Source organism: Melanostigma gelatinosum, assembly GCF_949748355.1.
Source record: "Melanostigma gelatinosum genome assembly, chromosome: 21".
Classification (NCBI taxonomy): domain Eukaryota; kingdom Metazoa; phylum Chordata; class Actinopteri; order Perciformes; family Zoarcidae; genus Melanostigma; species Melanostigma gelatinosum.
This window is the reverse complement of record NC_136654.1, coordinates 19,889,345-19,911,328: the sequence shown is the minus strand read 5'-3', so window position 1 is coordinate 19,911,328 and position 21,984 is coordinate 19,889,345. Positions and strand designations below refer to the sequence as shown.

General features: G+C 40.9%; 2 protein-coding genes across 3 annotated transcripts; both read left to right on the top strand.

The window, feature by feature from the left end:
* The first annotated feature begins 805 nt into the window (after positions 1-805).
* On the top strand, positions 806-12,617 carry LOC306794838 (synaptic vesicle membrane protein VAT-1 homolog). Its single transcript, XM_079293065.1, has 6 exons — positions 806-1,384; positions 5,464-5,671; positions 7,892-8,062; positions 8,274-8,363; positions 8,691-8,929; positions 9,854-12,617. Exons 1-6 carry the CDS (start codon positions 1,001-1,003, stop codon positions 10,067-10,069), a joined length of 1,308 nt encoding a protein of 435 aa, XP_079149191.1. The 5' UTR covers positions 806-1,000; the 3' UTR covers positions 10,070-12,617.
* A 1,163-nt stretch (positions 12,618-13,780) lies between these two features.
* On the top strand, positions 13,781-21,301 carry LOC306794760 (putative phosphatase phospho1). 2 transcript variants are annotated; one of them, XM_079292956.1, is made up of 2 exons: positions 13,781-13,877; positions 17,191-21,301. In XM_079292956.1, exon 2 carries the CDS (start codon positions 17,225-17,227, stop codon positions 17,996-17,998), a length of 774 nt encoding a protein of 257 aa, XP_079149082.1. In that variant the 5' UTR covers positions 13,781-13,877; positions 17,191-17,224; the 3' UTR covers positions 17,999-21,301. The 2 variants fall into 2 exon arrangements, with proteins under 2 accessions (XP_079149082.1, XP_079149083.1); XM_079292957.1 differs by lacking the exon at positions 13,781-13,877 and adding an exon at positions 13,975-14,045.
* The last annotated feature ends 683 nt before the right edge of the window (positions 21,302-21,984 follow it).

The window sequence follows — 21,984 nt, the reverse complement described above, 5'->3', positions numbered from 1 at the left end:
AATAAAAGCTTTTTCAAGTCAGTTTCATGAATGGAATCCTATTCACGTCAAATATGGCTCATTCTAAAGAGCAAATGTAATGTCAGTTAGCCAAGTGAATGTAGGCTGATATCACATTTGGTTATGGAACATTAAAAACTGTGACATCTTGCTTCATGTCGCTTTCAGATTAAAATTAACTCATTCAGTTACACTCACAGAAATGTTGTTTGTTATTTATGTTAACTATGGAAATGGCAACAATGAACCCACACAGGGACAAAGCAATAAACACATCTTCGCTGACAAAAGCTATATAAATCTGATATATTATTGATATTATCATTATTGTTCAAAAGCGAATAGGCTAGATTTCCTGGGTCAGGGGGACCTCATGGCTTCCCTCGGACGGATTTTGATAGATCAACAAAATACTAACATATGACTTCATCAATAAAATCTCATGTTCGTCATTGTTTTTTCCTTTTTTTCAAATTGGTAGATGTGTATTCTGTGTTTAATCTGTTTCATTGTCTTTTATATTTCACCAGCACAATCCTTTTAAGAAATCCTATTAATATTATGGTGTTTTGCGTTTTCGTTTCCTGTGAAAACACATCAGTGCGAAAAAAGACTTTACTGATGGTTATAGGCTATCATGTTTCTTTAATCTCTTAAATACAGCCTATGCATTGTTTACACTACTATACTGTTTGGATCAATTGAATTGCTTTTAAGTGACAGGAAGTTTCTTATTGTGAAAATCAAAACCAGAATTCATGATTTTCATTGACGTTCATCACTTGTTGAGCGGAGCGCACGCACAGGAAACCCCGCAGTGACAATCTAATTCCGCAAAGGATAAGACTGTCTTAACTGAGGGACCTATTTTATGTCAATTTACCACAAAAACTTGCATTTAGCGAGATTGTTTCATTTCAGTACTTGCTTTCTTGTGAGTGTTGACGCCCAAACAGGCTGAACCGAACACCTAGAAGGGCTCTCATCACAAGTGCTTATCATGTCTGGCGAAGAGGCTCCAACTCCGCAGCAACAACCTGAACAGGAGAAGAAGCCCGACGAACCTCCGCCGGCGGCCGCTGCGGAAGCACCGCAGGAGTCGGCGAGCAGCCCTGCAGCCGAGGAGAAGCCCCTCTCCTGGCGGGCTCTGGTCCTGACGGGGCACGGGGGCTACGAGAAAATCAAGCTGCAGGTGAAGACGCAGACGCGGCCGCAGCTGCAGGCAGGAGAAGTCCTGGTGCGCCTCAAGGCGTGCGGGCTGAACTTCGCCGAGCTCCTGGGCAAACAGGGCCTGTACGAGCTGCTGCCCGCCCCGCCTGTCATCCTGGGCATGGAGGGCTCCGGGGTCATTGAAGCCGTCGGAGAGGGAGTGACGGACAGGAAGGTGAGTGGAGGCCTGCCGAACGCACTCACACCCACTAAATGCCACTTAGACCACGACATATGTTAGGCATGTGCTGTGGAGCGGCTGAGGAGGTAGTTTTGAGTTAAACTGTGGGTTTACTGACGTGTTTCTATATAACGTGTTTCTGGACTGTGGATAAATCTGCTTCCTATTGGTTCTCTGTGGCACATGGGTTGTCACTGCTGGCCAAAGCATGCTAGTAATCTTTTCCACTAACACCAAACCAGATTTTTTTTTTTTTCTTTTTAAGTAACCCCATTAAATACATGAAGAAAACCTGTTGGCCTTTTGATGGCAGACTTCTGAAAGGGACAGCCATTATTTCACTGTTGTATAGGGTCTTTGTGAAATAAACTGTTTAAATGTATGCTTTGAAGACTCGTACAATGCCCGAATTAATCAGATTCTATGCTTTTGGACTTGACATTTTCTTGAGCTGCTGACAACCAATGTCTGTCAGTCAGTATTACTCAAGTAATTAGGCCCGCGTGATTATTTGATTAATCAGCAGGTTATTTAAAAAGGGGAGAAACGCCTGTCACAATTTGCTACAGCCCAAGATGATGGAATTGTTTCTTTTCTCAGTCCAACAGCCCCAAACTCTCAAATATCCAAGATTTCAACGATAGAAAAGCAGATAATCCTCACAATTGGGAGGCTGGAACCAAAACATGTTTGACATTTTTGCTAATTACAATTGAAAATAGTTGCTGAATAGGCCAATTAATAACCGTTTGTACGAACAGCCCTTTTCTATGTTTTAAAACATCTCTGTTCAATATGTTGTGTGTGTGAGTGTGCACAGTGGAAAAAAGCAGAACCCCTTCACTAATAACGTCCATTAATGTAACATGGCGTATTCATGTGGAAAGAGGTTTTCTTGCTTGAAACTGTAATATCCTGGCGTTATGAATAGTGTTTGATTTAAAGTGTGTCCTTGAAGTGCATTTGCATTCTTCTCCACGCCACAAGAGCACATTTACCTTCTTGATAAAGAGCTTTCCAGAGGTCGAGTTTTATGACAAAAGGGAACAGAATATTTATGTGCTGCATGTCTTGTGCCTCCCTTAAATCCTGTTGGCTGCAGACTGGTGTATTTGAAGCAGACAGGCACCTGATTCCCTGCAGTTAAAGCACATTTTCCTGAGATACCGCAGAGCTGATCCCAGAGCATTCAGAGGCCACTGGTTATTTGTTCTCCATTTATTTTTACAACGGATATAAAAAAAAACAACATAGTGACTCATTGCATGCAACCTCCATGACTTTATGCCACAGGCTTTTGCAAAAACTCTCCAGTTTTCACTCTGATTACTTGGTACAACGAATCAAAGCAGCAGCATTTGAAGTCTCTTATGTTCTGCATGTCTACACTGGAAGACACTCATATTTGAATGAATAACCGGATTCTTCAGGCTGTGTCTTTGGGTTGATAAGAGCTGCGTTATTTGTGTTTTATACGTAAATCTCGGCAACCGATGACTCCCATGCAAGACCTCTGAAACCAACTGTTTTTTTTTTCTCCTCATTTTCTTCTAAAATACATTTTCAATCATTTCAAACCGAAGAAGCTTTTTTTGTTTTCGGATCGAAATAAGTTGAACCGTGATCTGCTGTTCTTGCCAATCATTCAAGAGACGTGAAACATTCAGGAAGCGTTGCACTGTTCATCATCCTGCGCTCCAGCGTGTGCCTCTTGTGTATTAACAGTACATTAGAGTTACAGTTGCCTCAATTCTGTTTATAAAAATAAGCTAAACCTGTTTCCCAAGTTGCGCCTATTTTTCCGAAACCAAACAAAGATGGCAGCCAGAAATGACATATGTCCTCGCTCAATTTGCACGGAATAGTATTTCATCCAGATTGTTGGAAGAGTCTTTTGTGAACTGCCTTCAGAGCAGCTGCAAGTCTTGTTTAACAACCTGAATTTTGCATCCATGCGTGCACCACCAAAGCTCATCTGCATAGGACTTCAGTCAGTTGTCGTGACTTCTTTCATCGAGGATGTTTAACTGCTAGTTGTCGCTTCCATTTTGTAACCATTCTGATCGCGAACACGAGACCATATTAACATGAGACGCAGTAAACATATTTAGCCGTAGCGTGAACAAGGCCGTAACTTTAGTCAGTCTGAATAGTCAAATGAGATACTTTGAGGTTCAGTCGTCCTGCAGCGGGGAAATGTACAGGATTACAGCAGCATAGTGGATAGTGCAAACAAGAGACATCGTCAAAACAAGATCAAAACAAGTAAAAATCCACAACAGTTCAAATATAACTAAAAATATTATATATAAAGACAGAATCATTTTTATATTGCACAGATTTTTCGTGTTGTTAGTGTCAGCATGTGTGTTTTGTATTACAAAGCCCCTCCGTGTCCCTCTGTCAGTATGGAATTTCCCTCCTCCTCCACCACCTTACTACACGCCTATCCAGCCCTCCTCTCATTCCTCCACCCTTCTCTCCATTTTCGAGAGCAAGAATCCTCTAAGAGGCGCGGTGCGCTCTCAAAACCCCCCTTTTTTTTATTGGAAGTTAGCAGCAAAACACCACGTGCAGCGGTGCAGATTGTGTGCATTTAAGGATCCCAACAAGGTTCAAGATGTACAAGCACGAAGTATGAACTGTGAAACCTGTGAGGGACTGCAGTGGGGATGCATGGATGCACGGAGCAGCAGGCTATCACATGTTTACCAAGAGAGGCTGGTCCTGTTGTTATCAGACCAGATCGAGCAGCAAGGCCTCTCCAGACGAGGACAGGAGGGTGCGGCTGGCTGGAAAGCAGACGGAGCAGATGTGTGATGTAGGGTCTCATTGTAGCTTGCCTCCAGTTTCAAGCATTGACAGTTATGCCTCATAACTTGATTGATATTTTTGGAAGACTGAGCAGTAATTTCTGTGTTAAACTCTTCAAACTGGCTGCTTTGAAAGAGACAACACCGGCTGTTCTGCAAATAAACTCTTTAAGCTGCTTGCTGTTGTGTGATGAGAGGACGTGTGGCAATGTGTTCTGTATTCAGCTCGGTATATTGACAATTATCTTGTCATTTTAAAGCAGATGCCCTGTGTTTACAGTATCCTGCATTGATATAAACCGCAGTAACAACTGTATTGTCTGGCTTAGTTTGCTGGCAAAAGTCTTGTAGTATTCAAATAAACAGCAGGTTTCCACTCAAACTCCACTGTCCTTCTTCAAACATCACTTCAGTTACCTCAGGTCATGTCAGCATTCCAGGAAGTGAGCTCAGCCTTCTTCTTTTTTTTTTAAATTGACTATCATGTGTTTTTTGAGGTCACTCAGTGGGTGTCTGAAAGTATTTCATAAGACCAGAGGTTGAGAAACTTTATCACCCCCTAAAAGGAGCGTTTGAGTCACACGAAGGTGGAAGTTAAAGCTGGAAGTAAGCGCTATTGCGGTTATCTCACTTAAACAGACGCATGCGACATGTGTTTGTGTGTGAAGGTTTGCATTGTCTGTGCATGTGGGTGTAAATATTTGTGTGTGTGTCATCTGCCTATTGTGATGGGTTTGTGTGCAGCAGGAAGTGGGTGTGGCTCAGAGCTCTTGAGGCCGTTTTAACAGGAAGCAGTGCAGCGTTCACAATCTGACTTCTTTCCTGAGTCCTTCACTTTTTTGGCAAGTTTCGCATCACCACTGATACTTGTATAACAGCACGTCCCTGTGGTAGAAGGCAGGACACAAAGCAGAAACAGCATTTCCCATAAGCCCCCTTGTCTGAGCTCATTTGAACAGAAACGGTGCAGGTACATGCAGCAGTACACATCTCAATCCTCTGGCTGTTGGTTTAGGAGGCGCTTGATTTGATATGCAGCCGAGTTTTTTGAGAGAAGCACATATTTTCAACGTCGATTTCAGAGTCGATTATTTAATTGTGGGAAGCCAAAATTGTGATTGCAATTAATATTTGATTAATTGTGCAGCCGATCATACTCGGAGCCTTAAAGAGACAGGACCAGTGTTTTTTTCAGTGTTTTCTTTTATATTAAAATTGTGCAATAATAAATACATTTATTTACTTTCTTTCCTTCCTCAGGTGGGGGATCGAGTCATCGCAATGAGCCGCAGTGGCATGTGGCAGGAAGTTGTTGTTGTGTCCACCAACCTCACCTTCCCCATGCCCGAGCAGATGAGCTTTGAGGAAGGTGCCGCTATCCCCATAAACTACATCACCGCCTACATGATGCTGTTTGAGATGGCAAACGTGAGGCCGGGCAAGAGTGTTCTCATCCACATGGCAGCAGGTAAGACGCCCACCGTGAATACTGAAAACCTAATCCGGTGAGTGTGTTCTGACATTCCAGAGACAATTCACTGTATTCAATTGAAAAAGATATCAACAGTATCAATATTAAACTTAATAAATCAACCAAAATGTGTGATTTTTAGACTCGATGACCGCCATGATTTGATTGTGACGTTCAACAAACATCTCCCCCGGTCTCCTGGGTAACCCGGTCAAGAGTCACACAGCTCGTTAACTCCGGGTCACTAATCGCTGCTTTGAATGCAGCCGCATTTCTGTGCTGAAAAATGTCAGTCGAGAGTCCGTCTGTCATAGGTCAAGATAGCGTGTGTGTTGTGTGGTCTCATAAAAGTTTATTCATAAAATGTAAAACAGGATCATTATCAGGCATGGTTGCTTTGGCAACACCTGACATTTTAAAAAGGCGCCCCGACACTGTAACAAGTGAATATGTCTCGTTTGCGGTTGAGAATTTAGTGTTTGAACAACCAAGGTGTTCGTGGAGCATTCTTTTCATCGCAGAAGGATGGAAATCATTTATATGCATTTTCTAAAAGTACTAAACGCGATGTCGAGTGCATATCCATTGCCTCTCAACGGCTCTCAACATGGCGACAGCTGAGCTGGCGGCTTGCAGCCAACGATGCTGAAGCTACAAAAAATTAGAGCTGCATGACCAAGCGCTTCGTCAACTTTCGGAGCCTTCACACTCGGTGCTGCAACTGTGATGGTGTCATTCTTTGTTGCGCTGGCTTTGTGACGTCGAGCAAAAACCGAGCTTCAGCTGCGACGGCCGCGAGCGAGCCGGTAGGGCACGCTCTCATTCAACACATCGAACTTTTTTTTTTTTTTTATTCTAGTAGAGACCCACGTCTTCCCAAATATATCAATTATGTCCAGCTGAAAATATGGATAACATGATTCAAACATAATTCAGAGTTGGAACAAGCTGAAAGAGAATAAATACAGTATACCGGTATGCGTTACTGTCAGACAGTCAGAATAAGAAGATTTTTCAGCCTTTGAGATACTTTGATATGAAAAGGGGCAAGCTGGATTTGAATGGGTTAAAAGGTTATACATGCACAGTAGATTTCACGGTGGTGGGGTTATTGTCATACTCATTTCTGATGTCTCCCTTGACAGTTGTGGTATTACACCCAGTTCTTCAGTGGTTTGTGATTTCCAGGTGGTTGAAACCTTGAAAGACAGAGGAGCAAACAGCTGAAATAGTGGACAGTTGACATTTCACTTTCTACAGTGGGCTCCGGTTGGCCACATTCTTATTTTCGCTTAAAAAATCTGAATAAATTCCCGATAGATCATACATTACCTGTGCTGTACTATATTATGTGCTACGCTATGTTCTGTTTTGAACCTGAGCAGTAGAGGCACACCCTCAGATGTTCCTCTCTTGAGGGTGTGACAGCAATAAAGCCTTTCAGACGGGCAGTGAAACAACTTCAAAACACTATAGTGTGTACTTCAGTTAATAAGAGTAATTATGAGCCTGTTGTGTGAGTGCTTGGGATTTTCAAATTATAAGTTTGTTTATAATGCATTAGAGACATGTGCGTCATAGAAAGTGTCCCCACAATTCTTCATGCTGTTTGTTTTATCATCTTTAGTTTTTGTTTATGTGAAGTTATTTATCATATGTTTAAAAGATAGCTCGGTGTTTATCAACCACTCTCGAGTCCAAGTATACTAGTCAGTTAATCTCAGCATCCACCATCAGGATCCAGAGCTCTCCTGCATTCCCCCCCCCCCTCTCTAAGGCCACGTTTCAGTGTTGACTGTGTGTGTGGGTGGCTGTGTCAGCTGACGTCTATGAATCAGCCACACGAGGCCATGGTGGAGGAGAGGGCAGGAAGGATTACTGGTGAGCTTGCACACCCAGGCAGCCATTATTGTGAAAACCCTTTCACTGTCCAGAAAACACTGTCAGCTGTTTGTTCCTCAATCTTTCAAAGTTGCAACCACCCTAAAATCACATCACCAACCGCTGTAGAATTAAGTGTAAGACCACTTCTTTCACTGGAGGTATTAGAAATGAATCTAACTCAACACTGTTATCTAGAGAGCACGCGGTACTTTTTAGTTTAACCCCATTAAAATCCAGTCTTCCCCTATATATGTCCTATGAGTATCTCAAAGGTGACCATTGAAATGCCTGCAGTTACCTTTCTGACTTCAGTTTGATTCTGCACATCTATAGGTGGTGTTGGTATCGCTGTCACCCAGCTGTGTCAGACTGTGCCAGATGTGACCGTTTTTGGCACGGCGTCAGCCACCAAACATGAGACTATTGCCCAAGGCGGCGTAACTCACCCCATCGACTACCGCACCAAAGACTACATGGAGGAAATTCGCAAAATCAGCCCGAAAGGTGAGAATACACACAACTGCTTGTACTGCCAGTTGTCGTGTTTCGGCACAAAAAAAGAGACACATTATTCAATTTAATGGTATGGATTTAATTGTATCAATATGTCAGTGTCTTTTCTTTCTTCCAGTTGATAAAGAGACATAAAAAAATCCCTGTCTTTTATTTTTCCACCCCATTAATTTCATTTTATTTAAATTCTGTCTCTCTGCAGGAGTGGACATCGTCCTCGACCCACTTGGTGGTTCAGACACCCAGAAAGGCTTCAGTTTGTTGAAACCGTTGGGCACGCTTGTAGTCTTTGGTACGTCACCTGGAAACAGAAACAAAATGTGTTCATACGTTTCTTGCCTAAATGTAATTTTTGCCTATTTTAATAAGGCTGTTTTTTTGCATAATCCTATCAAAAATGTGTAGACTTGAACGAAAGCTAACAAAGTAACTTAAGTACTCTTACTCAAGTACTATACAAATGTAAGGTACTTTACTTGAGTATTTCCATTTCATGCTACTGTATACTCCACAGCAATTCAGAGGGAAACATTACACTTTTATCTGAAGATTTAATTTTTCCCAGAAGATAGATATAGAGTTTTTATTATGTACGCTGTTCTATTGTTCGGCATTCTAGGTGCAGCTAACTGTGTGACAGGCCAGAAGAAGAACCTGTTGGCCATGGCAAAGACCTGGTACAACCAGCTCTCTCTCACCGCGCTCAAACTGATGCAGTCCAACAAGGCCGTCTGCGGCTTCCACCTGGGCTACATCACTGATGGGGAACTCATCAGCAGGACTATGTTCAAGCTGCTGGAGCTCTACGATCAGGGAAAGATCAAGCCCCGCATTGACTCATGCTATCACTTCGAGCAGGTTGGTTTAACCATGTTTTAAATCTAAAATGTGAAAGAGGTAGGACTTTTTAAGCACGCTTGATTGCACTGTCTGGGCTGAGGTGAAACTGAATCTACCTCTAAAACTCTTAGAAAATAAATAAAATGATGAATATGAAAACAAAAGCTTAGCTTGGCACAAAGATTGCAAGGGGAAGCAGCGAGCCTGGCTCTGACCAAAGGTAAAAACAAATCTGCATACAACACAAGTTTTACACTTTTTATTTTTTTTTTGAGGATCAAACAAACAAGAGTCAGCCTAGCTGTTCCTCCCCGTTTCCAGTCCTAATGCTAAGCTAGCCAGCTGCTGGCTGTAGCTTCACATTATTAGAGTGGCATCATCTTCTCATTTAAGCCTCGGCAAGAAAGTGAATAAGCTTATTCACTTTCACAGACATTCGATGGATGTACGTCACTTAGGAGGAGCTCCACTGAAGCTTCTTCTGCATCGCAGCCTTCTGGTGTTTTCCTCTTTTCCATTACTCTCGATCCTCCACCCCATCAGATGAGTCGGTACTTAAGGGCTGTTGCTAGGTGACTGGTCTAAATTGTTGCCGTGGCATCCACTACTTACGGGGATATCTCCGTGTTTCTAGTTTCTCTGGCTCACTTCCAGGTCAGACAGGCGTGTGATGCAAAACAATGCTGAATTTGCGTCTGCGAGCAGGAAACGGACAAAAGCTAAGGCAGGAAATAATAGGAAGTGCAGATGACTTATGGCAGAGACACGAAGCGTAGATAGCCTGATCGCTCATTAGCGTGTGTATCATGTAGTCACTACAAATCTGGTGCAAATAATATTGTCTTTGGGAGACGGGAAAAGCAACACGGTAAAAAAATGCATAACCTAAAATTAAGCAATACCAGTTTTGCACATCTGTTTCACTCCTCTGTTTTCTGTCAGGTGACTGATGCCATGAAGCGCATGCACGAACGCCAAAACATTGGGAAAGTCATCCTTCTCCCTGAAGCGAAGGAGGAGGAGGAAGCAGCGAAGGAGGAGGAAGCAGCAGCGGAATCTAAGTCCAACCCTGAGCCGGTAGAAAATGTGGAAAAAAGTGAAGCTGCCATCGACGAGAAGGAAGAAGAGGCCGCAGAGGAAGTTAAGGCAGAGGATTGAGGAAGAGTGTTTATGTCAATGATTGTTTTCAAGCACTTCCTGAACGAGTTCACTTTTGTTCGCTTTTCACAAAGAGAAGAAAAACAAGATGCCATGTACCGGTAATCTTTGATTTTGTCAGTATTTTCAAATGTTTTTGAAGATTTTGTGGTGTAATATGTCTACAGTGTAGTGTCTGTGTTGGGAATACTTTGGGAAAGTTTGTCACCAGGTCTGGTGTGTGTGTGTGTATATATGTGTGGGATATATATATGCTTCACTATATTGCAAAAAAAGGTCAACCTAAAAATTAAACATTTACATTGGACGATAACCGGCAAGTTTATGTATTGAGAATAATTTTGATTTTCACTTTGTTTATGTTGTTCTTTTTTTTTTAATTCTCATTTTCATTCATTTTGTTGCAGCTTTCTTTGTGTTGCTGATGCAAGGCACTTTTTCTTAACTGAGAAGAATAGCATCATTGTGTCATTGGTAGAATTTTGATGCATTTAATATTTAAATAATGGCTTCATACATACCAGCCCTGGTTCTGATTCTCTGTATACTAACCTGAAATACATTTCCCTTTGTGCTTTTCTGTTTTTTTCTTTAACCGGCGTCGTCAAATCTGGCAAAGTAATTTGAATGTAATCAAGATAAATTACTGAGTTTTGTTCACTCCTTGGATCCAGTTACAGATTATTAATTTGATGAAGTAATGAGTAACTGTCATCAAATTTGCCAACCCTATTTTATCAGCGAGCATGAGCGTAAGGCTTGTTGGTAATAGTCGTGATCGGTCTAGTTTCATGGGTTGTGATGCAAAACTCAAATTCCTCTTTAATGAATGCTGTTCAACAAAAGTCTCTCTTTGTATTCTAGTTCAAATTGTTATGTTTTGCTCTCATTTTTGTGCCAAATTTAAAGTCCGCTTTACTGCCAACAAGTCTGTGAATAACAAGTAGCGGGACTTCCCTGTCTTGGCACTCGTTTGGGTTTTCTTTCAAACAATGTTGTGCTGAACTTGAGCTAAAACTGTTCGGCAAGCCATGTGAAGGCATCTCACCTCGATTGATTTAGCTGCTTTCTTAAATCCTACATTGCCTCTTCAAATAAAAAAATATAAGTGTTTACAGAACTACAGTATGTGTTACTTAGTCATTCCTCTTATATATATATATCTCTATCTCTATCTATCACAGGGAGTGGGTTATACAAGTTATAAAAAACAAATGGGACAGTGCTTTGCTTTTATGCACTTTGTATTTCTTTGCTCAATATTTATTCATCTTGAAGCGCTTAAAGTGAAGTGATGCATTATTAAGTTTCCATTTTCTTCACAGTAATAATTTGTATGTTTTTGCGTGTCTGTATCTTTGAATGGATGATCTTAAATAGTGGGCTCAGTATGTTTTCTCCAGCTGTGGGTGTAATTCAGTGCTGTGACGCAGAAAGACGCTACAGAAGCGCAAGAGAAAAGAGTTTTCCCTTCATCCGCAGCAGAGCAGCTCGTCACATTCCTCTCAGTCCTGCTTTCTCTCTTGCTCTGGGGCCAAACTCTCTGAAAACGCTCTCTCCCTCTCCAGCATATCTTGTTTTAAGAAAAGCTCTTAGGAGAGAGTAAGACCGTTTCACAGAATATGCTCAATATTATTTACATTTGTGACTTTAAGTTTGGCTCGGTTTCCTTCTCCTGGTATGAAGTAAGATGTGGATTTTGAGTGGGAACTGAAGTCGGCTCATTGTGATTATGTGAAGTTCAACTTGTTGCAAAAATCCCAGTGTGCGTTAATGTTAGATTTAGATTTATACTTCAAAACTTTATTTCTGGTTGTTGCTCTACCCAGAAGCCTGATGTTTGCCTTCATGGCCGATGGAGAAGTTTCATTAAACTACTCAACCAAATGGAGTTTAAACTCATGAGTATGTTGGAGATTGTGCTCCAGATGTTAAAGGGCAATTAGTGAAGATAAAACATCAAAAAACACACTGCTAGATCGTCTTTGCATATATTTCTGTAATGCTAAAAGTAACTTCAGAACAACATTTTTCTTTTGTGTTAAATGTAACATTCAAAAGTGGTTATCTAAATAGTGAAAGTCTCCATATTTCCCATAATAATTTGACAACAATATACAGAAATGGATACAGTATTCATGCGGTGAGGGACATCTAGTGGTGACATTGTGCCTTCTAAATATATAATTAAAATACTCTCTAGTGTTGCCTGTGAACAAAATGTTCTGTAGCCATTAAATATTAAACATAATTACAACCGAGCCTCCTCACTTTCTAATAAGACATTACATTTGTTTCGTAATAAAATCCTAAATATAACAAGATATGACTGTGATCATTCTGTGTGCTGAGTCTATTAATCTCTAGTATGATGTTGAGCTCCAAAACATGTTTGTCTCAATAAGTGAAAGATTTGATGTGTTACTGTATTCCTGATGGTGATCAAACAACACTGCCTTTTTATTATTTTTATACACACTTTATGCACATTTGCCTTCTGTGTTAAATGGCACCAACCTGTCTGTATTATTAAAGTGTTCTCACATTATGTTCCTCTAAGCTTGTGAATTACTCAATTGATTCTGTATTGATTAAGGGGGCATTAAGTTGTGTATGATCAACTTAAATGAAGCCAAAAAACTACAGGTGTGTTCACATCGTAGTTAACATGCCATTTTAAATTGAACATTTGTTGTGTTTTGTATCAATTGTCCCACAAAGATAAGTTGCCCGAACCTGGAACCAATTTTTGGCTTTGACTAATACTCTTAGACGTACTTGGCGACCAGCAGAGGTCCTCATCTGCTCAATTTTTGGCCATGCACACTGGCAGCTTTTCCAAAATATATAAGGGAAAAACACAACATGACAAAATCTAGGAGAAAAATAAACTGGGCTGTCGATATGTTTTATGCCACTGTAAACTGTATTAAAATGCTGTTTTGCTCAATCTCAGATACATACTTTTGTGTGTAACACAATGCACAAAGGTCAAAAGTACATTAAATGTTAAAACTACTAAAAGTAGACGTGTAAAGTGAACGTGATTCTAGCTGTAAACGCAACGTGGGAGGTCAGTGGAGATCTGGGGCTTAGAGAGGCTGAAATGTTGTGATATAGTGATGACATTATGCTTAATATCCCCTTGTTCTATCAGCAGAGAATATAACTCTGGACCTTTATCTTGTTCTTGCATCACTCAGAGTTTGCCCGGCCCTTTGTACAGCAGATACTGTACACAGTTAAGGAGATGACCTTTGTTTAACCCTCAGCGCTCTGCAGCGAACGCTAGTCTCATGCACGTAGCAGCAGAAATGCCTCCATTTATTTTTTCATGGACATTTCCAACACAGGACAAAGTGATAACTCGTGTTTTTCAGAACTACAACACGTGTTCCTACCACAGTGTAACATTGGCTGTTTCGATTGTCAATTAAGTGAGGCTGTTGTTAGTACAGAATTCTCAAAGAATATGTAATTCAGTCAATGTGTTTCCAAATGTGTGTTGTAATGACTCCAACAAAAACTGGTCATTACACACGTTGTAAAGCTAGAACAGTGTCTGAGCTGTGTTGAATTAGAAGTTGAACTCCGCTATTTCTAAAGCGTCAGTTGAAAGAGTGTTCCTCTCTCGGTCTTTTAATTTGAAAGGTTACGTCGGAAGTACTGTGTTCACGCCTGGTCATTTGCCACTGGCTTTAAAAGGGAATACCCTCTGCACTGCTGTGGGAGACTTGCCGCGTCACTGGGATGCGGTCGCCGGAGCCGGGCGTCTAGCCGACCATATCCACTCATATGCCCACCGCCGGTAGGCCTGCTTCTTCTTTTTCTTAATTAATCAGCACATTTCTTTTTTTCCCCCTCTGTGTGATTTTACTGTTTGAATTTGCCTTTTGATATTTTTAGATATTTTCTCTCGGACATACACCCGGTCAGCATAACGACTCCTGACAGAGCTCTCGAATGACTTTCAGTGGTAACCTCTCGTACAGGAATAGCTGCTCCGGGGTTCAAATTAGACAGCTTAGAGCACATGTGTCAAACTCAAGGCCCGCGGGCCGAATCCAGCCCGCCACGTCATTTCATGTCGCCCGCGAATCCGCCAGCAAAAAAATAAAAAAAATAAAAAAGATTTTTTTTTTTTTTTTTTTTGGAAAAATAATTAAAAGTTAGACTTGAAAATAAAACTATCCCCATGGTCGAAATTATGAGATAGAAAGTTTAAATTGTGAGATAGAAAGTTGAAATTATGAGATAGCATGTTGTCCGTGTTGTGTACCGACATTAAAACTATCACAACAGGTGGACAGGAGAGTCAACAGCCCGAAAAGAGGTTTTCCAACGATTGAAAAAGATCGACAAACAATCCCAAAATGTCCACGAAGAGAAAAATTGATGCAGAGGGAAGAAAATGTAATGAAAGATGGGAAAGCGAATACATGTTTGTGCTTCAAGGAGAACAACGGGTCTGTCTTCTGTGTTATGAGGCGTGTCGGTGATGAAGGATACAATTCTCCAAACACAGAGCTAAATTTAGCCTCCAAGAAAAACATCAAATTGTCCAAGAATTAAAAGGCAGACTGCAATCACAGCAGAATATATTGACACAGCTACAGCCCAGTGCATGCTGAAGGTATGTGAGCAGAGCTCCGACCAGATACAGACTTTTACAAATGTCAGTTTGTGAAGAAACACCATCGCAGACCGAGTTCATGAACTAGCAGCAATCTAACAACACAGCAGCTAAGAGACGAGCAGGTACTTGTGTTTTTAATGAACTGTTGATGAAAGCACAGACAACACGGATACAGAGCATCTATCCATGTTCATCAGTGAGCAGCTCTTGGATGTAGCTGCATGCACAGGACGACGACAGGGAGGAACATTAGTGATGCAGAGAGGTGACACAAACAGCTTTGAACAAAGTTAATGTAATAACTTGTGTTTGATATTTGTCTTTGTTATTTTCTTTCATAGTTTGATCTTTGATAGAGTCATGTGGGTTTCTTAACCCTCAATTTAAATGATTTATGTTATAATAACAGAAATGTGTTTAAATATCATTTTTCATTTATATAACTGCATGTACAATATGTTTACACTTGAAGAAACAATAATCAAATGCAGAGAGAGTTATTTAACAATATGTTAGGGAGAAGTTAGTTACACAGTCTTACAGTTACAACCGGCCCTTTGAGGGCGACCGTGATGCTGATGTGGCCCAGAGTGGAGATGAGTTTGACACCCCTGTCTTAGAGTGTAAATATGCTCTATAAACAATGGCGCTGGTGTGGGAGACCAGGCTGCACGTGGCACGGTGCATCCAAACTGCAGGTTACAGAACATTTACAGCAGTGAGAGAATCAAACCAGCAGCTCTGACAATGTCAGCTCATTGATGTAATAATAACAGACAAACGGTATGCATGCATTTGAACCAAGTTTAATTCTCTATTAGGTTGTTGTTAGGCGAAGGTTTTGCTCCAGTGGTGTGTGGATTTAAATAACTGGCATGTACAGGTTGTGCAAGATGCATGTGACAACTAGACACAGCTATTCTGGCACATGACCTTCTTATATTACAATCTTAAGCTTGTCAGTGGTATGTTCCTTGTCTATTTATATTTCATGGAATTGTATTACTCTGAATATACTATATGCAGCATACTAAAGGTCTATTTATAGGTTTGTCAGTCCCGTACAATTTGTTTCCAGTGGTGAAAGAAGTACACAGACCTTACTTAAGCTTCAACATCATAATACTCACTATGCAGAATATTATAAGGCTATTACTAGTGCTGATTACTGATGTGTAAATAGCATTAAAATGTTGCAGCTGGTTGAGGAGTTCATTTTAACTTATTAATCTTATTTTACAGGATGATCATGCACTTTGGATGTGAAATCTTAATCTGCAAACTGCCTGAAGTTGACGAAAAAGGCTCTTAGCCAGACTATGTAACACATATGAGCCCTAAAACATCGTTGTGTGCCGTTTTAACAATGGTCATAGACTTATCATATAATCTTCTCAGCTTTATGGTCTACTTCAACAAATGAGCGAGTTTCATGAAATCATTTTTAAGTAACTTATCTGGTGTTCCTTTTTAGATTCAGCTAGCACCTTATCAATTTGGCATAAAGAACTCAATGTGGGACAGAATTGATTTTTCAATCACAGGAAATGAAAATGATTAAATGATCTTTAGGTATCTTTCCAGCTATCCTTGACTAGCCAGAGTGCAGTCACTGCATTTTGATTTTTTTAACTCTACTATTTTTAGTTCGAGTGCAAATTTGCTGACCCACAATAATGTTTATATGTTAAAGCAGATGTCAAAAAGTCAAAGATTCTGGTCTCCGATCCATTGTGACCAAGTATATAAAGTTACTGTGTTTTATGTCTGTAGGCAGTATCGTCTTTCAGCCTATACAGAGTAAAGGTGATCCATATATCCCCTACATGTTCTGTATTAGAAGTATAAAATAGCACGTATACTTGTAAATTCATCAAAAGTATAATTGTACATTACTTGAGTGGCTTTAGTATTTCACGCCTCACTAGGCTGGTTTGACGTCACCACTCATATCTGTTCCATTTATGGCAAAGGTATGCTGTGATGTTACAGCTCTCTCTTCACTCAACTTACAACAGTGAGAGCCTTGTGCTACAAACGTATCTGCCATGCCTATGTAAGATCTGGAATGCATCAATAAAGTCTTATTCCCTCAATCCAAAAGGAATGAAGGCATGTTTGAGTGGAGAACTATGATGAGTATAAGAAGTGTATGAGCGTTGCATATCAGATGCTGCAGGGTTCTGAACAAAGACAGTCTGATATTTCCAGAAAGTGAACATTTACCTCGAGATTGTTTCTTTCGCTAAGTGTCCACGTTAACTGCAGCGTGCTGAAGAAACATCCAAATGCACAAATTCTCTTAATTACGCTACAAGCTGTAAGGGAAACATATGTTTACAAGTGGAAAGGACTGGAGCAGAGTAAACAGGATGTTCATGATGTCATACTCCTGCCAGTAACGTTGTATTTTTAGAGAAGGGTGTAATAAAGCTGTGAAATGCTCCTCAGAATCTGTTGTCCTTGGCATCTCCTTTTCTTATAGAGGGACCACTCTCCATTTCCTCCGCTCACCGAAGATGACGGCTCCATCGCACCAAGACCATGCGGCGCCACAGCAGCCGCGCTTTTTAATGTTGTTCGACTTTGACGAGACCATCATCAATGAGAACAGTGATGATGCTGTGGTGCGCGCTCTGCCAGGCCAGCGGCTTCCTGACTGGCTGAGACAGAGCTACAGGGAGGGATACTACAACGAGCACATGCAGAAGGTCTTGGTGTACGTGGCGGAGCAGGGCGTGTCTGAGGACTCCATCCATTTAGCGGTGGAGAAGATCCCACCCACGCCTGGCCTCGTTAACCTCTTCCAGTATCTGCAGCGCTATCAGCAGGACTTTGAGCTGGCCGTGGTCTCCGACGCCAACACGTACTTCATCGAGACGTGGCTGGAGTGCGCAGGGGTGCGCCACCTTTTCACCAAGATTTTCACAAACCCGGCCAGTTTTGATGCAACTGGCCGTCTCGTGCTGCTCCCCTTCCACTCCCACTCGTGCCCCTGCTGTCCCAACAACATGTGCAAGCAGGTGATCCTTCGGGACTATCTGACGGGCCGACAAAAGGAGCGCGGTGGTGCTCCCTTTCAGAGGGTATTCTATATCGGCGATGGGGCCAATGATATATGTCCCTCTCTGGCTCTGGGGCCCCGGGACACAGCCTTCCCCAGGATGGACTTCCCCATGCACAGGCTGCTGCTGGACATGTCCCAGGCAGCCAAGTCCAAGGCAAACATAGTTCCTTGGGTCAGCGGCGAGGACATAGTGGACAGCCTGAAGAAAATAATGGAAGAGAGATGAGATGTGTGTGTGTGTGTGTGTGTGTGTGTGTGCGTGCGTGCGCGTGTGTGAGTTCCTAACATAGGCTACTTTTGGGGACTCATTTCAGACTAAAGGACAGTTAATTGGGAACAAAAGACTTGTTCCGATTCGAGGAAAAAGCAGGATATGCATGATTTTACCCCAGCAACACTTGGCACAATCTGTAAAGACGTAGCCAAATAGTGTGCATCTGTTTGAATCACCTGTTTTTAAATGAACAGTTTGAGATTTTCGTGTGGAGTTAGATATTGTGATGTCTGCACGATGAATATGTGGCTGGTGTCAGCAGCTGGTTAGTTTAGCTTCGCATAAAGACTGAAAATAGGGGGAAACAGCTCGCCGTTTCTCCTTGTTGTCAGTCTTAATGCTAAGCTAAGATACCAAGCAGCATATGTTCTGTAGACACGAGAGAGTGTTATAGGTCTTCTCATCTAACTCGCTGCAAGATGTGATTAAGTGTAATTTCAAAAATGTCCAAACTATACCTTTAATGCCAGCCTAAACACCTATTCTCATACTAAGTAATAGGTTTTAGTTTTGCAGTATTAGAACTTGATTTCCATTTGAATGCAAATACATCCCCCGATCAAGATAATCATGATCAATAATGGAGAAAAAGCAAATGATGCTCTAAGTTATGGTTTTTGAGTCTGATCAAAATGCTGAAGACCAGAGTAGATCTCAACCAGAGTTGTGTCTAGTGTGCTCCGGAGTGAGCTAAATCAAATGCAATCAGCTCATTTAACACACCATCTCATTCAATATGAATGTCATTGAGTTTACCTCGGACTATCTCACTGTATCTGACACTGTTGAGCAATCCTAGCCGTGAACGTCTGTGTCACAGGGTACTGTGTAGGGATTTCAGTGAGCGAGAGCAACAGCTTGAATCTACTCCACTCTCGGTGCTCTCTTGTGTTGACAGGCTTATGTTTTTTAAAAACACTCAACACTGCATTCAAGGACCTCCATGATAGACACATAAGCAGAATCAGGTGTTGCAGCACCGCACGGGACAAAAGACGTGTCAGACAGGGACAAAGACGGCAGAGAGCAGGGATAAGGTGTCTCTGTCCACCACTCATTACTGATACCTAATCTAGGGCTTGATTATACAACAGTGATCGACACCAGCATGAGAGCCAAAGGGAACGCTGTCGCCATACGCTTGCACTTTGGTACAACATTATACCCTGTGACTCTGAATCAATGGAAAAAAAGTCGAATGCAAAGTACCGATTGAAGAATCTTAATTGTATTTGTGTATTATTATTTGCTCGCTCTCACTGTACTTGTACCCTTTTAACATTCACAGTGAATATTTGCATTGACAACAGATAGATTTAGATTGAGGAGGATTTGCAGCCTCTGTTTGAATGTATTCCCAGTAAACAGCAGTGTTGCGAGTGAGTGACGATTGTATTAGTATATATTTGCATACTCAACTCGACACGTGGCCTCATTCTGCCTCACTAAATCGATGACATGGACTTGAAAATATGTTTAAAAATAAGGAGCACTTGTATGCATTGCGATGATTTACAGGGACATTAATATTTTGTTTCAATTCAGGAAATTGTGAAATATTAAGTCTTGGTAAATGTCTTTGTTTTCCCATCCTGTTTACAAAAAGCTGTTCAAATTATGATTCTCATTGGGCATGCATACTGTACATTAGCTAAGGTACTAAAGCCTGTTTCCATGTTCGTATAACACTCATATTGGTCCTGTCTAGTAACAGAATAATTGAGTGTATATTTACATTCATTTTTTATCCATATCCATATACTGAACATCAAGCCATTGCAGATAATAATAAGAACGTTTGTGTGCTGATGAAAAGCCGTCGGAAAAGATGAGTAATAAAGTTGTTAATTGATGAAAACCTAGCCTTAAAAAACAACGTTATGCTGTAAAAGTGCTGGTATTTTCTTTTTCAGTGTTTTAGTTTCTCAGGGAGAAGAAACACAAGTATTAACACGCAAACACAATGATATGTGTTTCTGAAATATGTTTATTTGCTGCTCTAAAATGATCATTTATGATTCAAAAAGTACAGATGTTGATGAGAAGTAATCAATGCAGCTGGAGTGTGATCCTGAAACTCTTTGAGATCAAAACCGAATCCATTGATGCTTTGTGAGTGGAGACTAAAGTCACGTGAGTTTATTTTATAAAAAATGTAACAGTGGGTCATTGAATTAACTCTAACCGTCTGTGTACCTGTCAAACTTCCATGGAGTTTTGTGCAATAATTAAATGCTGTATTCTTGATATGATGTAAAAGAGAAAAACAGGAAGTAAAACTTTTGACGTTTTCAGGGATGTGAATCAACACCAGATCACCAAACTAGTTGGTTTTTTTCAATGAAACTTTAAAATGGTATTATGGCTTCACAACAACCAAATAACATGATGCGTTGTTGGGACTGCTTGACTAATATGCTACTTTTTTCATTTTTGTAGTTTGCTGTATCCTGGGTGTGAGTGTTTGTAATCAAAGATCCAGTTCTGTGTGTAAAGCATCAGTGTAACAGGAATATAAAGCCCATTCTGTTGTGTGTTTCACAGCCGCGACTCTAAGCTACTAGTTTCCTCTTGAGGATCGATGACGCTCATCGTAACTTATCAGTGTCATTAAAGGACGATATGGACAACAACAATCTCACCTCAAGCTCCATTTAGTGACTGTTCTGGAGCTTTCGCATGAGTTTGTTTTCACAGAAATGTTTGAGCGCTTGATGGACAAGAATAAAAAAATGTAGCATAGAATATGAATATGTATTGTATGAAATACATGTGTATATACATGTATTTTTTAATTACTAATTATGAATATAGAGTACTATATATGAGTAGATTAGTCGATTGACCGATTTATATCCCCAAAAAATCCTTAGTTGCCTCTCAATTGTTAATATGTTTAGCTTTTCTCTGCTTTATGTCATTATAATTGGAATAAATTTGGGTTTTGGACTGTTGGTCAGAACAAATAAGACATCTGAAGACGTTTTTTTTTTTATAGCCTAAAAACAATTAATCAATTAGTTCATTTGAATCGAGCAAGTTTTGTGATACCATCAAAAGATCCAATTCAGTTTTTAGACCTTAACTCATAATTGTTTTTGTCAACAGCTGTTTCAAAGGCAAAGAATGAACTTTAAAAGTCAACATTGAAATTGTGTTGTGTTGAGCCCAATGGAGTCTCAGTAGAGAGGGCCATTCCTTAACTACTTGGGCAGTTGGGAAAGGGACAAATTAATAAATACTCATGTACTTGTGGATGGTTTTAAGTTCATGTTTTGGGGGAGACAATGTCAAGCCGGTGTCGAAGACATCAGAAGAGAATGGGGGAGTGATTTAGGATGATTTAGGAAGAAGGGACAAGGAGAAGAAGGCCCACATGACGCAACCCGTCCTCTTGATTTAGCAGCAGAGGCAGTAATAGAGAAATGGAGGACAGAAGAGACCCGGAGTAAGAGGAGTCATCCAAACCACTTTCTCAACTTGCAGGACTTCAGAGAGCCAAAGGACAAAGTGAAGACGGAAGGGAAGGATTGGAGGACAGAGGATGAGAGTGCAGACAGAAAAGAGGAGGTGGCGGGGTCAGTGGAAAGAGTCAGCAGTTTGAAAGGAGGAGAGGAAAGATGGACAGAGACACTGAGCTGTGATGATACGAGAAGACGTTAGAGGTGAGATGAATGAACATGTTCCACCAGCACGGCCGGGATAGTGACCTGCAGGGGATGAGGCGTCGAGTCAGCGTTGGTTGTGGTTGAATCTCACACATGAATCTCCAACAGAACTGCAGGCTAATGAGCTGCAATGTTGGTAATGTAGGCAACATGTTTTGACAAGGAAGAAGAATGCGTGGTTGCATTGATTTTACTTTATTTCTTTTAAAGCGTTTAAATACGTTTGACACTGTTATAGGAGTGCAATGCTATATCAGTGGCTTTTAACAG

Coding starts and splice junctions, on each gene's coding strand:
- LOC306794838 (XM_079293065.1), top strand. CDS start 1,001: ATGTCTGGCGAAGAGGCTCCAACTCCGCAGCAACAACCTGAACAGGAG. Junction 5,672..7,891: donor TCTCATCCACATGGCAGCAG/GTAAGACGCCCA, acceptor GCACATCTATAG/GTGGTGTTGGTATCGCTGTC. Junction 8,930..9,853: donor CATGCTATCACTTCGAGCAG/GTTGGTTTAACC, acceptor GTTTTCTGTCAG/GTGACTGATGCCATGAAGCG.
- LOC306794760 (XM_079292956.1), top strand. CDS start 17,225: ATGACGGCTCCATCGCACCAAGACCATGCGGCGCCACAGCAGCCGCGC.